Source organism: Schistocerca piceifrons, chromosome 8 (genome assembly GCF_021461385.2).
Source record: "Schistocerca piceifrons isolate TAMUIC-IGC-003096 chromosome 8, iqSchPice1.1, whole genome shotgun sequence".
NCBI lineage: Eukaryota > Metazoa > Arthropoda > Insecta > Orthoptera > Acrididae > Schistocerca > Schistocerca piceifrons.
Window position 1 is genome coordinate 102,800,555 of NC_060145.1, and position 16,242 is coordinate 102,816,796.

A 16,242-nucleotide genomic window follows, 5' to 3' on the forward strand; every position below is an offset into this window, starting at 1 on the left:
TTCACGTTTTCAAGATGGGTCGGTGAGCAGACGAAAAAAACTATAAGCCTATATCTCTAACGTCGGTCAGTTTATAACACCTATACGTACGTTGTGCCAAATATGAGTTTAACATACAATTGGCGTTACCCTCTGGGAGGATTTTTCTATTTGACCGTGTTTTTACGTAGTGGATAAAGGGTATCGAACATGAATTTCGTGACTATGGCAAATAATATATAAAGCTGGAAGACTTTAATCTAGGAAATAATGAAAGTAGTGAAAGTTTTCGTGAATGAAATAATACACGGTCAACAGCTTAATCAAGCATAATACTTTGAAACATTAAGTCTAAAGAAAAATGAACATGGATTGCTGAAGAGACTTCCATTAAACAGTGCAATCGATACACACAACTGACGAACGAACTATATGGTGGTTAGGAGTAGATAGCTTTTTACACAAACCAGTAAACATAGAGAACTAAATAAGACTTCACTTACGTTAATAAAAGTTACCATTGCAATCATTAATTAATTCAGTACTAATTCAACATTAAGATATTACTAAAGACACACTGGACTGAAATTTGGCATGGAAAGAGTTCTGATTTCAGCTAACACATACATACTACACGTGAGAAAATAATCCTACACCTATACTTATTATGCCTTCATTATTAGTAATGTCACAGATTTCTTTTTATGGCAAAAAAAAAAATCTTTAGTCTGAGTTTATCATGGTGGAAAAGAATATAGTGGGGGCCCATAAACTGTCATTTACTCTATAGGTAAATTTTGTAACTGTTTCAGAGACAATTGCATTCCACTAATGAGGATTTCTAAGCCCACTTGAATTTACTCAATTAATATTCTCAAGATAAGCTTAAGAAATTAGTTCCTAGTAATAGTCACAACAAAGTTAAGTTTCATGAAAGTTCAAATTATGTGCCTCATTCATTACCTGTGAAGCAGGTGGTTTAACTAGCATTATTAATACACTTTAGCCCTGAAACTTTGGCACAAAGTACTGATTATTCAGAAACAGGATACTCGTTCTTTAGCACGTTTAGGATAGGACACAAAAACGGTTTTAAGATCAGGACAATTTCAAAGTTCAGACACATGTTTTTATCACTTGAATTATTATTGAAAAAGTACACACACAAACATACTGGCCCATATTAAGATACATATCTGATTTCCTGAAGTTGGCGGAGCTGTGGCGCAATAGTGGTGGCAGGCACGTGGCGGCTATCTGGTCTCACCTCTTGCAGTTTAAGGCTCTTTTCATATTTCTTCTTGGCGGTGTATTAATCATTTCAGAGCCATTCCATAATAGAAGGGAACCATATTACAGCCGAAACCACATCCGACGCAATTTCAACATAAATCGGCTTCCGAATGCCTCACTTGGAACCTACCGTGTTGACTATACAACTGTTGGCCACTGACTGCGTAATGTGCTCTCTCCCTTGCTGCCCAGATCGACCGCCAAATCCACCTTTTACCCTCGCGTCAAGCCCTTTCCGCAGCGGAGGGGGTTCCCTACACCTATTCCTTTATATAATACAACTGCCCTAAGTATGAACCAGTATGCTCTTTTACAAGCATACATATTTTATAAAGTTTCATTATTTTTAAACATTATTAAATCTTTATAATATATACATCATACACTTCCACTTTCCCTCTGACAAATCAAAGACCTTAACTAGTACAGAGCAATCACTCCATAGTCACATTCACATAATAACACTGTATAAACTACTTACAATCGACAATGGTGTTACAAGTCGTAGAATTTTTGAACAAGTTTTATGCTCACGTATTATAACATATCTGGAGCCCGAAAATCGTCTCAGTAGGAACCAACATGGGTTCTGACAACAACGATCTGCTGAAACCCAGCTCACTCTGTTCGTCCACGAGGCGCAGAAGTTAGCCCATGTAGATGCCGTGTTGCTTGATTTTGGAAGTTATGAGCTACACTTCCCCACTGCCACCTAATAAACAAAGTACGAGAGTACGGAATATCAGACCAACTATGTGAATGAACTGAATGGTTTGTAGCTAGAACAGCACAGCATGACAATATGAAAGGAGAGAAGTCTTCAGATACAAAAGCAACTTCCGGCGTGTCCCAGTGGAATGTCATAGGAGCATAACTTTTTACAATATATATACACTGAAGAGCCAAAGAAACTAGTACACCTTAAAACATCCCCTAAGAACGATTTGTAAATGATAGTGCTGGTAAACCTCTTACGTTAATAGATTTTCAAACAGGTAAGCAAAACTGAATGTTCTCAGACATTTCTCTCTTCACTTATTCTCATCAACACTAAACTGACACAATATTTTTAGCGCAACGCAATCTGACTTTCAATAATCCCCACAAAAGAATGGCCCTGATTAACAATAGCCTATACCTTTCATGAATCACTTACCTCACAAAAATCTTCGTTACTCGAACTACTGCAATAAGCGAGCGCCAATACTGCCAACTAAATAAAAGATTCTACCTACTGAAGGCACTAACTACTGATGGGCATAGTTAGGAAATGAAAGATTTTGATAGAGAACAATGTATTTATCTTAATAGTGTTCAAAAGTCATTATGACATCCGTTCTTACTAATTCCTTTCTTCTGACGGACACAAGTCCAGATCGTCCGCTCTAAAAATTCTGCCATCTCTTTCCCCACATCCACCACTGCTGGCGGCTTACCCCCAACTGCGCAACGCTACGCGCTGTTCACATCCAACTGCCCAACACTACAATAGCAAATATTCCAACAATGCAAACCAGCCACAGACTGCACACAGCACAGCCGGTGATTTTCATACAGAGCGCTACGTGGCGTTACCAAAATAAAAACCTGAACAGTCTACTTACAACCTGCCTAATATCGTGTAGGACCCGCGCGAGCACGGAGAAGTGCCGCAACAAGACCAGGCCTCAGACTTGACTAACGTCTGAGGTATCGCTGGATAGAACTGACACCGTGTAACCTGCAGGGCTGTCCATAAACTTGTAAGAGTGCGAGAGGGTGGGGATCTCTTCAGAACAGCACGTTGCAAGGTGTCCCAGATATGCTGAATAATATTACATGGTTGCAAAACAGTCATCAAAAGCAGTCACTTCCAAAAAATATCTAGGAGCATTGATATGGAGCCATTTGAAGTAGAATGATCACATAAAATTAATGGCGGGCAAGGCAGATGCTAGAAAGCGATTCATTGGAAGAAAGTAGCTTACAAAACACACGTACGGACAATAGTTGAATATTGCTCGTCACCGTGGGTTTATGCCAGACAGGTTTGATAGGAGCTCATTTAGTAAACAGGAAAGCGTCGCAGATATGATCAAGGATCTCTAGTGATGGATGCTGCAAGAGAGACGTTATGTATCACGGTGTGATATTTGGTTAATGTTCCGTGAGCTTACGTCCCTAGAGGTGTCAACAAATATATTGCTTCCATCTAAGTATATCTCGCGAAAAGGCTGTGAAGATAAAATTACCGACGTTCGAGCACACATGCAGGCTTACTGGCAATCGTTCTGCCCACGAATTACTCGCCACTGAAACAGGGAAGATGGAGAAGTGGCAGTGGTACGCATAGTACCCTCCACCACATGCCGCCGTATAGAGGTTGGTGTAGAAACACTGAAGACGTTCGATGTAGGCTCTACTGCGAGATGAAGGGCTTGGCACAGAAGAGGTAGTTACGGGTGATTCCATGAAAAGAATCAGGAGACCTAGTGCGAATGAAACCAGAAAGTAGGGAACTGATTCTGATTCCAGAAATGCCCTCCGCCACACACAATAAGATGGTTTACAAAGTGTAAAAGTGGAGGCATACGTTCGGGGGCAGAGGCGTTCGACTCCGTTCAGACACTTTGCGTACCACAACACCCCGCAAGTGTTCTTTTAGCGCGACTCGATCCTCAGAGTGGCATTCCATACCGAGGTGGGGCCGCTTTATACGGCGTTAATCTGGCTAACGGGGCGCCTGGCTCCAGCGCTGCCCCTCTCGCCAGTACCCTACCCTCCCCCAACCCATCCCCCTGACCCTACCCTCCCCCACTCCCTAACCCTTCCACTTTCCATAGGACTTGGGTGGCCGCGCGGCCGGCAGGGTGAGCTACAGGGCGCTGCCGCTGGAGAGGCTGTGTTTAGCTGACACCTGTTGGAGCAGGTGTAGGCCAGGCCCGCACTAATGATCGCCGCTGCACCGAGGCCGTGCCCGACGTGGCCTGCGGGCCTGGGCATCCAGTTAGGGTGGCGCCCAGTTCACCGTCCGCCCACTCCGTAGCTCAGTAGCAGTACCTGCCAGTTGCCTTGTAACACCAAGGCTAGAGCGAGCCTGCCGCTTTAATTCTTATTAACAGTACTAATTGCTCAGTACACATCTACATATATACTCCGCAAGCTACCGTGCGGTGCGCAGCAGAGGGCACTGTGCACCACCTTCCTGTTCCATTCGCAAATACAGCAAAGTACACTACTGGCCATTAAAATTGCTACACCACGAAGATGGCGTGCTACAGATGCGAAATTTAACCGACAGGAAAAAGATGCAGTGATATGCAAATGATCAGCTTTTCAGAACAAGGTTGGCGCCGGTGGCGACACCTACAACGTGCTCACATCAGGAAAGTTTCCAACCGATTTCTCATACACAAACAAAAGTTGAACAGCGTGGTCTGGTGAAACGTTGTTGTGATACCTCGTGTACGGAGGAGAAATGCGTACCATCTCGTTTCCGACATTGATAAAGGTCGGATTGCTGCCTATCGCGATTGCGGTTTATCGTATCGCGACATTGCTGCTCGCGTTGGTCGAGATCCAATGACTGTTAGCAGAATATGGAAACGGTGGGTTCAGGATGGTAATACGGAACGCCGTGCTGGATCCCAACGGCCTCGTATCACTAGCAGTCGAGATGACAGGCATCATATCCGCATGGCTGTAACGGATCGTGCAGCCACGTCTCGATCCCTGAGTCAACAGATGGGGACGTTTGCATGACAACAACCATCTGCACGAGCAGTTCGACGACGTTTGCAGCAGCATGGACTATCAGCTCGAAGACCATGGTTGCGGTTACCCTTCACGCTCCATCACAGACAGGAACGCCTGCGATGGTGTACTCAACGACGAACCTGGGTGCACGAATGGCAAAACGTCATTTTTTCGGATGAATCCAGGTTCTGTTTAGAGCATCATGACGATCGCATCCCTGTTTGGCGACATCGTGGTGAACGCACATTGGTGGCGTATATCCGTCATCGCGATACTGGCGTATCACCCGGTGTGACGGTATGGGGTGCCATCGGTTACACGTTTCGGTCACCCCTTCTACGCATTGACGGCACTTTGAACAGTGGACGTTACATATCAGATATGTTACGACCCGTGGCGCTACCCTTCATTCGATCCCTACGAAACCCTGCATTTCAGCAGGATAATGCATGACCGCATGTTGCAGGTCGTATACGGGCCTTTCTGGATACAGAAAATGTTCGGCTACTGCCCTGGCCAGCACATTCACCAACTGAAAACGTCTGGTCAATGGTGGCCGAGCAACTGGCTCGTCACAATACGCCAGTCACTACTCTTGATGAACTGTGGTATCGTGTTGAAGCTGCATGGACAGCTGTACCTGTACACGCCATCGAAGCTCTGTTTGACTCAATGCCCAGGCGTATCAAGGCCGTTATTTCGGTCAGAGGTGGTTGTTCTGGGTACTGATTTCTCAGGATCTATGCACCCAAATTGCGTGAAAATGTAATCACATGTCAGTTCTAGTATAATATATTTGTCCAATGAAAACCCGTTTATCATCTGCATTTCTTCTTGGTGTAGCAATTTTAATGGCCAGTAGTGTAGAAAAGACTGTATGCCTCCATATTGAACCGTGGATTTTATTTCCAAAGAATGTTCTTAATAATTTATTTTATTTACTAGCGATTCATCAAGAAGATCAACACATTTAATCGTGAGCGTGGAAGTAGTTGCCAGGGAGTAACTCATGAAATCATAAACAAATGGTAATTTATTCACTTTAATGGTGACTAAAGCATTTTTAAAAAGAAACAGATTTAAAATTATGATCAAAAAGCACCCTCTAAATATCAAGTTACAATTTATTCAGAGGCAGAAGAACAAATTTTTGACTGCATGAGCTTTCGGGCTGAGAACCTTGCCGCTCCCTTTTGACACGGCCTTGTCCCGACCGCTACAAAAACCTCTGAAAGACTAGACTGGTGCAAATCTGCAACACACCAGATTACTTTAAACTTAAAGTTTTAACAATTCACACAAGCACATAAACTATGCACCCCGTAGGAGGGATGGACATGGCACAAAACACTAAAATTAAAATATTAACTTGCCACCGAAGGTGCAACTTGATTTTAACTTCTAAGAAAACTCTTATGGTGGAAGGGTGGCAACTTTATATACTAAAGTGATCGTTTAAATGAAAGCCCATGAAATGCAACCTTATATAAAATTATACAACGTCGGCCAAACGAGTTAACATGCTCTACAGTACACATATACCGCCTCTCAAGATGATAGGCAAGATCAAAACATATTTCACGAATTAGCCCGTTCCACTCCAAGCAATAAATTCGTTAACACGCCGAACCCGACAACCATGACAGAGGCAGCTTCGAACGACAGACAGACACTAACTGCCTAAAAAATGCGGACGAGAGACAGACGAGCAAGCTGGGGACGAGTGACTGACCAAGAAAACAAGTAAAATTTAAGAAGGGTAAACGCACAACATATCATCAAACTTCTAATAAACTGCGATTTCTCTAGAAGGCCTGGCGCAGAACCCCCAAATCGTTCTCCTGAACCGTCCACTGCCAGCCGCTTCAACGAGCGCAGGAAGGCGCGCCGATCTCCCGTCTCACGGTGTCGCAGATCGCACCGGCCAGACTGATGTCGTGGTTGGCTCCTGTTGCTCTCGTGTCGACCGCGAAGCCACTGCCCCTCGCTTTATACGGCGCGGCCCACTGGACTCACGTGGAGACCTCACATGGGCCGACGCTCAAGGCGGACAAGTCATCTTGTGTCTCAGTGCGCGACCGACCAGCCGATCGATCCAACCGCCAATGACCATTGCCTGACCAAACTCGAGGAGACTGGCAGCCTAATGCGCAGACTCAGATGCAAAAATTAAGCCCCGACCGGGCGACCACTCGCTGCGTTCTCTTACTGGCGGAGTGGAAGGACTCTCAATTCGCCGGCCTTAAAGGTTGATCCTAACGACAAACATACTAGCACTCCGAACGACAGACAGTCACTAACTGCCTCACAAATGCGGACGAGAGACAAACTAGCAAGCTGGGAGCGAGAGACTAACCCTAGACTGACCCCAGACTGACTGTCCCTAGCGAGCTCGTAGCGCATCTTAAATGCACGTGAACAGGCAACCTTTCCGCCTTCCCACCAGAGAGAGACACCAAAGCTGCGATTGTCATAGCGGCGCCACCGCCAGAAACGGAGGGCGATTGCTTCACACTACGCGCTGCGGCGCGCTCTTCGAAACAGCAATTTTTACCACGGCTCACATATGAAGTCCAATTTCTCGTATCATATCTTCATGGTCCTTAAGCGCAATGTATGTTAGCGGCAGTAGAATGGCTCTGAGCACTATGGGACTTAACATCTATGGTCATCAGTCCCCTAGAACTTAGAACTACTTAAACCTAACTATCCTAAGGACATCACACAACACCCAGCCATCACGAGGCAGAGAAAATCCCTGACCCCGCCGGGAATCGAACCCGGGAACCCGGGCGTGGGAAGCGAGAACGCTACCGCACGACCACGAGATGCGGGCTCGGCAATAGAATCATTCGGCAGTCAGATCCTAATGTCGTTTCTCTAAATTCTCGCAATACTGTTTCTCGAAAAGAACGTCGCCATCTCACCAGGGATTCCCACTTGAGTTCCCAAATCAACTCAGTAACGCTTATGTGTTGTCTGAACCTACCAGTAACAATTCTAGCAGCCCGGCTCTAAATTGCTTCGATGTCTTCCTTCAAACCGACCTGATACGGACCCCAAGCACTCGAGCAGTACTCAAGAATAGGTCGCACCAGCGTCCTACATGCGGTCTCCTTTACAGGTGAACCACTCTCTCCTAAAACTCTCCCAATAAGCAGAAGTCGACCATTCGCCATCCCCACCACAGTTCTCACATGCTCGTTCCACCTCGTATCACTTCGCAACATTACGCACAGATATTTAAACGACTTGACTGTGTCAAACAGGACACTAGTAAAACTGTATCCGAACATTACAGGTTTGATCCAGAGATTAAGAACTTCTGTTAGTGTTCGTGTTAGTACAGTGGTGTGCTCACACACAAATAAATCTAGCATCATGATTAGTTAATATTTCCCTCTAACAAAATATTTTTCCGTTAACTGCAAGTTGGTTTGCACCTCAGGTTGCTACTTCCCCCCCCCCCCCCCGCCCCCTGTGTTATGGTGCTGGTCGCAGGCGGCAAAGAGTCCCTTGGGACAGGGTGTTTGATGTCCGCTGTCCGCAGCGTACTTGCCTCCTCTTGTAAGTGTGCTAACAGTACAGTGGGTGAGCTGGCAGTCTACCCACTGAGTCAGTCACCCTCGATGTGGAGTGTGTTGGTGGCCTTGTTACTGGGGGCCTCAGCGAGCTTTGATTATGTCTAAAACTGGACACTGACAGGCTGACCAGTCCGTCAACACCCCCCCCCCACCTCCTCCCACACCCAACCCTTTGCCAGGTGGTTTTGTCCAACGCCACCTAAGCGACAAGGCCGCACTACACAACTATGACGTCACGCAATCCAGGTGAGGCACTTAGCGTCAACCCTGCCATTCCCCAAAGCTCTGCGCTAACACCGTTTTAGAAACAGGTAAAAAAAGACAGTAAAAGATGTTAAGACGATCGAGCTTTACTATAAATGAAATTACTGTGAGTTTATTTGTTATATCGGAGAAAAAAGCGGAAGTATTTACTGTTTTTAGCTGTGTCAGACATAGAATCATGAATTTATTTTGCGCTTAACTCAACTTTGGATGCTGAAAAATACAAGGCATTAAAAGCTGTCGAGTTGTAAGAAATAACATTGCTGAGACTTAGAGTACTTTTTTTGTTTTTCTAAGTTATGTCAGGTGTAAAATAACATACGACACTGAAGCAGATGGTGGAAGAAAGTGCTAATTAACAACAGCATATTCTGAGTTATTGTATATTATACACTACTGGCCATTAAACTTGCTACACCAAGAAGAAATGCGGATGATAAACGGGTATTCATTGGACAAATATATTATAGTAGAAATGACATTACATTTTCACGCAGTTTGGGTGCATAGATCGTGAGAAATCAGTGCCCAGAACAACCACCTCTGGCCATAATAACGGCCTTGATACTCCTGGGCATTGAGTCAGACAGAGCTCGGATGGCGTGTACAGGTACAGCTGCCTACGCAGCTTCAACCCGATACCACAGTTCATCAAGAGTAGTGACTGGCGTATTGTGACTAGCCAGTTGCTCGACCACCATTGACCAGACGTTTTCAGTTGGTGAGAGATCTGGAGAATGTGCTGGCCAGGGCAGAAGTCGAACATTTTCTGTATCCAGAAAGGTCCGTACAGGACCTGCAACAAGCGGTCATGCATTATCCTGCTGAAATGTAGGGTTTCGCAGGGATAGAATGAAGGGTAGAGCCACGGGTCGTAACACATCTGAAATGTAACGTCCACTGTTTAAAGTGTCGTCGGTGCGAACAAAAGGTGAACAAGGGGTTACCAATGGCACCCCATACCATCACGCCAGATGATACGCCAGTATGGCGATGACGAATACACGCTTCCAATGTGCGTTCACCGTGATGTCGCTAAACACGGATGCGACCAGCATGACGCTGTAAACAGAACCTGGTTTCATCCGAAGAAATGACATTTTGTCATTCGTGCACCCAGGTTCGTCGTTGAGTACACCATCGCAGGCGCTACTGTCCTTGATGCAGCGTCAAGGATAACCGCAGCCATGGTCTCCGATCTTTTAGTCCATGCTAATGCAAACGTCGTTGAACTATTCGTGCAGATGGTTGTTGTCTTACAAACGTCCCCATCTGTTGACTCAGGGATCGAGACGTGGCTGCACGATCCGTTACGATGCGGATAAGATGCCTGTCATCTCGACTGCTAGTGATACGAGGCCGTTGGGATCCGGCACGGCGTTCCGTGTTACCCTCCTGAACCCACCGATTCCATATTCTGCTAACAGTCATTGCATCTCGACCAACGCGAGCAGCAATGTCGCGATGCGATAAACCGCAATCGTTATAGGCTACAATACGACCTTTATCAATGTCGCAAACGTGATGGTACCCATTTCTCCTCCTTACACGAGGCATCACAACAACGTTTCACCAGACAACGCTGGTAGACTTTTGTCTGTGTTTGAGAAATCGGTTGGAAACTTTCCTCATGTCAGCACGTTGTAGGTGTCGCCACTGGCACCAACCTTGTGTGAATTCTCTGAAAAGCTAATAATCTGCATATCACAGCATCTTCTTCCTGTCGCTTAAATTTCGCGTCTGTAGCACGTCATCTTCGTGGTGTAGCAATTTTAATGGCCAGTAGTGTATATTTCATTAATTTTAACGACAAGGACATAAACAGAGTAGGCAGTGCATTCAGGTGGTACACATGAAACTACTCTCTCCCAGAAGGTTGTGAATTGGGAAACAACAGATAACGTTATCAGTTTAATCCTAGCATGTTCTTCCAGCGACCCCTTCAATTGTACAAAAGTCTTCATTTACGTTGTTATAGTTTTATTCACATAACATTGACACAAAGAAAATTGTAGAATATACAGCTTACACATCTAAACGATATTCAACAAATATTAATATATGTCCGTAACATAGTCCAAATATATGATGATGATGAGTCCCATGCTTTACAGAGGGTAGGGGAGCGACGCAGGAGACCCGCGCCGCCTTACTACGCAAGGTTCTAGTGGAGGTGGTTTGCCATTGCCTTCCTCCGACCATAAATCATAGAGTTTGAAGTAAATTGTAAACAATAAAAGTGGAAAAAAAGATTACCGATAACTCTCGTTGAACCTATGAGACAAACCAAAACATACAGAAGTATCTATGAATAGCGTGAAACAGCCCAGCATTATTCTAACAATGAAAACATTCATTCTACATTATACTTGTGGAAACAATGCACAGAGTTACAAAGTAACAGTCGTCATGAATGTAACCTTGATTTCATTTGCTTTGTTCGTTTCACAGACATAATGACCGATACCATAGCGTCTCAATAGTTAATGTCAGCACAGATGGTAATAATTACTGAAACTAGAGCACATTTGCATTTCTAAATAGCAAAGTTTCTTCTACAAAACTTCTTAAATATTAACAGTGCGGTTCACAATTATTGTGCTAATAGGCATACCACAATATGTAGGAAATATAATAGATTTAAGTTTTCAAATGGGTGATCACATCCCACTAACAGATTTCTAGACAAAAATAACTTTCACACAAACAGAGGAAGAGAAACAAGACAAACCAAATTCATGACGTGTAAAGGAAATACAAACATGACACGTGTGTCCAACCACAATTAAATTTCAAAGCAGGATCATCATAGCACATGGTTAAAAACATGCAAATACTTCTCACCAATCTCTACAAATTGGCAGTGTGGCAAAGAGTTCTGTGTATTAATAAGCAACCAGAATGAGAGCCATCTTAGAGACAGTAAAATTGCTATCATTGCATCTTGAATGTGAAACAAGAGTTTGCTGTTTTCAGAGGAAATCTACAAGCAGATTGTTGGAGAGATGAAACAGCTTTATTTTTAATTAATAAGGTGTCCTATAATGCATAAAAAGACCTATCGAAATATTAAGATGAGTACACACAATAAGCAACATATTCGGAAAACACACAATGCAGCACAAGAAAAGGCACCAGAGCAAAGAAAAAAGTACATATTAAAACATTTGGAATCCAGGAATTTACTAGTTCAAATGTCAAAATGAAAAGCAGTGCATATGACCAGCACAATATTTCACAGACAACATCTCAGGTCACAAGTGTGGAAGAGCTCATTTCACATTTGCATGGTAAAATACACTTAAAAATCTTCAGCATGTAGCCATATGTACAAATTAATTTGCAATATGCATTTAGAATGCCTCATTCCCAATCATTACGGTTTGTCATGCAAAATCATCCATGGAAGTTGAAACTAAGTAACTAAAACTCTAACACTTCACATCAAGAACAAGAGTCAAAGGTATGTCAATAACAAGTGTCACCAAAAGCACACACACCTGATCTATCCAGAAAGCAAAACTCAAATAAAAATAATAGAAATTTGACATCTTGTAAATAATTTGGTGGATATCAGGAACCAAATATTCCTCACTGAAAACAATAAGGGGAGCAAGACAAGCAGTTATAACTAGATGCACTTATCTGCTCTTCCTCTTACTACCTAATAAGTCTTCACACCATCCCACATCCACACTATTTGAAATTTGCATAATATCTGCAAACCACATCACCTCACATCAAGAATAAGAGTCAAAGGAATTGAATAAAAGTGTCAGCAATAGCACACACCTCATTCTTAAGGAAAGCAGCACTCAAAGAACAATATAAATTTAAAAACTCTCAAAAGACCCGTTCGATATAAGAAACAAAATATTTTCAAAACACATTCAAATGATAGAAGCAAAAAGGGAAGCAACTATGACTAACGACACTTATCTCCTCCTCCTATTACCACCTAATTGCACACGCACAGCATCTGGCACCCACACTAAGTACCTGACATTTGCATGTTATGTAAAATGATAATATCTTGCTTCAGAGACATGAGTCACAGGTATGGGAATAACAAGTGCCACAAATATTTTTAAAACACATTGAGAGTATGTAATAGGAGGAACATGACAAACAGTTGTGACTAGATGCACTTACCAGTCCTTCCTCTTAAAATCTAACAGCTCACTCACCATCCTACACTCCATTAAGTAATACTCATTACACTAACGTCGTAGACAAAGTATATTGTCTCAATATTGAAAAGGTGAAAGTTTTGTAACATCAAAGATGAAGAAATAAATATGTATAGAGAGAGCTTACATGTACTGTAGTTAGTACCAAAAACTTGCTTAGTGATGTTAACAAAAGTGCATAACTACTAATGAAGATTATGGGCATTTCTTTTTCATTTCTTTGTGTAAAATATGTCCAAGGCTGTATACGTGGAAGAAGCCTGGAAATACTGACATGTTTCAGATAGATTATCTAATGGTAAGACAGAGATTTAGGAACCAGGTTTTAAATTTAAGACATTTCCAGGGGCAGATGTGGACTCTGACCACAATCTATTGGTTATGACCTGTAGATTAAAAGTGAAGACACTGCAAAAAGGTGGGAATTTAAGGAGATGGGACGTGGATAAACTGAAACAACCAGAGGTTGTACAGAGTTTCAGGGAGAGCATGAGGGAACAATTGACAGGAATTGGGGAAAGAAATACAGTAGAAGAAGAATGGGTAGCTCTGAGGGATGAAGTAGTGAAGGCAGCAAGAGATCGAGTAGGTAAAAAGACGAGGGCTAGTAGAAATCCTTGGGTAACAGAAGATATATTGAATTTAATTGATGAAAGGAGAAAATATACAAACGCAGTAAATGAAGCAGGCAAAAAAGGAATACAAACGTCTCAAAAATGAGATCGACAGGAAGTGCAAGATGGCTAAGCAGAGGCGGCTAGAGGCCAAATGTAAGGATGTAGAGGGTTATCTCACTAGGGGTAAGATAGATACTGCCTACAGGAAAATTAAAGAGAACTTTGGAGATAAGAGAACCACTTGCATGAACATAAAGAGCTCAGATGCAAACCCAGTTCTAGGCAAAGAAGGGAAAGCAGAAACGTGGAAGGAGTATATGGAAGGTCTATACAAGGGTGATATACTTGAGGACAATATTATGGAAATGGAAGAGGATGTAGATGAATATGAAATGGGAGATACGATACTGCATGAAAAGTTCGACAGAGCACTGAAAGACCTTAGTCGAAACAAGGCCCCCGGAGTAGACAACATTCCATTGGAACTACTGACGGCTTGGGAGAGCCAGTCCTGAAAAACCATCTGGTGACCAAGATGTATGAGACAGGTGAAATACCCTCAGACTTCAAGAAGAATATAATAATTCCAATCCCAAAGAAAGCAGGCGTTGACAGATGTGAAAATTACCGAACTATCAGTTTAATAAGTCACAGCTGCAAAATACTAACGCAAATTCTTTACAGAAGAATGGAAAAGCTAGTAGAAGCCGACCTCGGGGAAGATCAGTTTGGATTCCGTAGAAATGTTGGAACACATGAGGCAATACTGACCCTACGACTCATCTTAGAAGCTATATTAAGAAAGGGCAAACCTACGTTTCTAGTATGAGAAAGCTTTTGACAATGTTGGCTGGAATACTCTCTTTCAAATTCTGAAGGTGGCAGCGGTAAAATACAGGGAGCGAAGGCTATTTGTACAGAAAGCAGATTGCAGTTATAAGAAACGAGGGGCATGAGAGGGAAGCAGTGGTTGGGAAGGGAGTAAGACAGGGTTGTAGCCTACCCCCGATGTTATTCAATCTGTATATTGAGCAAGCAGTAAAGGAAACAAAAGAAAAATTCGGAGTAGGAATTAAAATCCATGGAGAAGAAATAAAAACTTTAAGGTTCGCCGATGACACTGTAATTCTGTCAGAGACAGCAAAGGACCTGGAAGGGCAGTTGAACGGAATGGACAGTGTCTTTAAGGGAGGATATAAGATGAACATCAACAAAAGCAAAACGAGGATAATGGAATGTACTCGAATTAAGTCAGGTGATGCTGACGGAATTAGATTAGGAAATCAGACACTTAAAGTAGTAAAGGAGTTTTGCTATTTGGGGAGCAAAATAACTGATGATAGTCGAAGTAGAGAGGATATAAAATGTAGACTGGAAGTGGCAAGGAAAGCGTTTCTGAAGAAGAGAAATTTGTTAACGTCGAGTATAGATTTAAGTGTCAGGAAGTCATTTCTGAAAGTATTTGTATGGAGTGTAGCCATGTATGGAGGTGAAATATGGACGATAAATAGTTTGGACAAGAAGAGAATAGAAGCTATTGAAATGTGGTGCTACAGAAGAAAGCTGAAGATTAGATGGGTAGATCACATAACTAATGAGGAAGTATTGAATAGGATTGGGGAGAAGAGAGGTTTGAGGCACAACTTGACTAGAAGAAGGGATCGGTTGGTAGGACATGTTCTGAGGCTTCAAGGGATCACCAATTTAGTATTGGAGGGCAGCATGTGGGGTAAAAATCGTAGAGGGAGACCAAGAGATGAATACACTAAGCAGATTCAGAAGGATGTAGGTTGCAGTAGGTACTGGGAGATGAAGAAGCTTGCACAGGATAGAATAGCATGGAGAGCTGCATCAAACCAGTCTCAGGACTGAAGACCACAACAACAGCATGTCCTTTCACCCAAGTTTTCAGCTTCCTTTTGTTTAATGAATCCTCACTGAAAGACCTTAGTCGAAACAAGGCCCCCGGAGTAGACAACATTCCATTGGAACTACTGATGGCCTTGGGAGAGCCAGTCCTGAAAAACCATCTGGTGACCAAGATGTATGAGACAGGCGAAATACCCTCAGACTTCAAGATAGATAAGCGCCTGTCTTGACTTGTCATTTTCCATTTTACAGTATTAATTAAGCAAAATATTAACACATGGCCAAACAACAGATCTACACAATTCCTGTGCTGAATGTTCGTCGCAGACATCTATTGCAAAATTATCTTTGATCATGACACAATCAAGAATTAATTCACATGCTGTTTATTGTCAGTTTTGAAGCCTGAGAAAGGAATCACATTGTTCATCTGATAATAGTTTTTGCATTAAGCAAAAAGAATACATTACTATAAGCAATGGCATTTTCTGTGGATATTGCTAGCCACCTCTATCAAGGTCTTTAATTAATTTGTGCTCAGCATCACATGCCAGGCGCTTATCTATTGTTAAAAACTAGGCACAGATACCACACTTCAACTTCTTTATTGTGCTGTAGCAACAGCATCCAGCAAAGTATGTAAGCACTGGTAATTCTGAACCAATAAGTTCCAAATCACACTGACTAACACTTAATTTACAAATACCCGAT

The 16,242-nt window shown here is 42.9% G+C and overlaps 1 protein-coding gene across 1 annotated transcript in view; it reads left to right on the forward strand.

Annotated features, from left to right (window-relative positions):
* Window positions 1-8,818: 8,818 nt before the first annotated feature.
* LOC124712103 (phospholipase A2-like) overlaps window positions 8,819-16,242 on the forward strand; it is a 45,619-nt gene continuing 38,195 nt past the window's right edge. Inside the window, exon 1 of the mRNA XM_047242401.1 lies at window positions 8,819-8,837. Coding sequence (XP_047098357.1) covers window positions 8,819-8,837 — 19 coding nt within the window. The remainder of the gene's footprint in view (window positions 8,838-16,242) is intronic.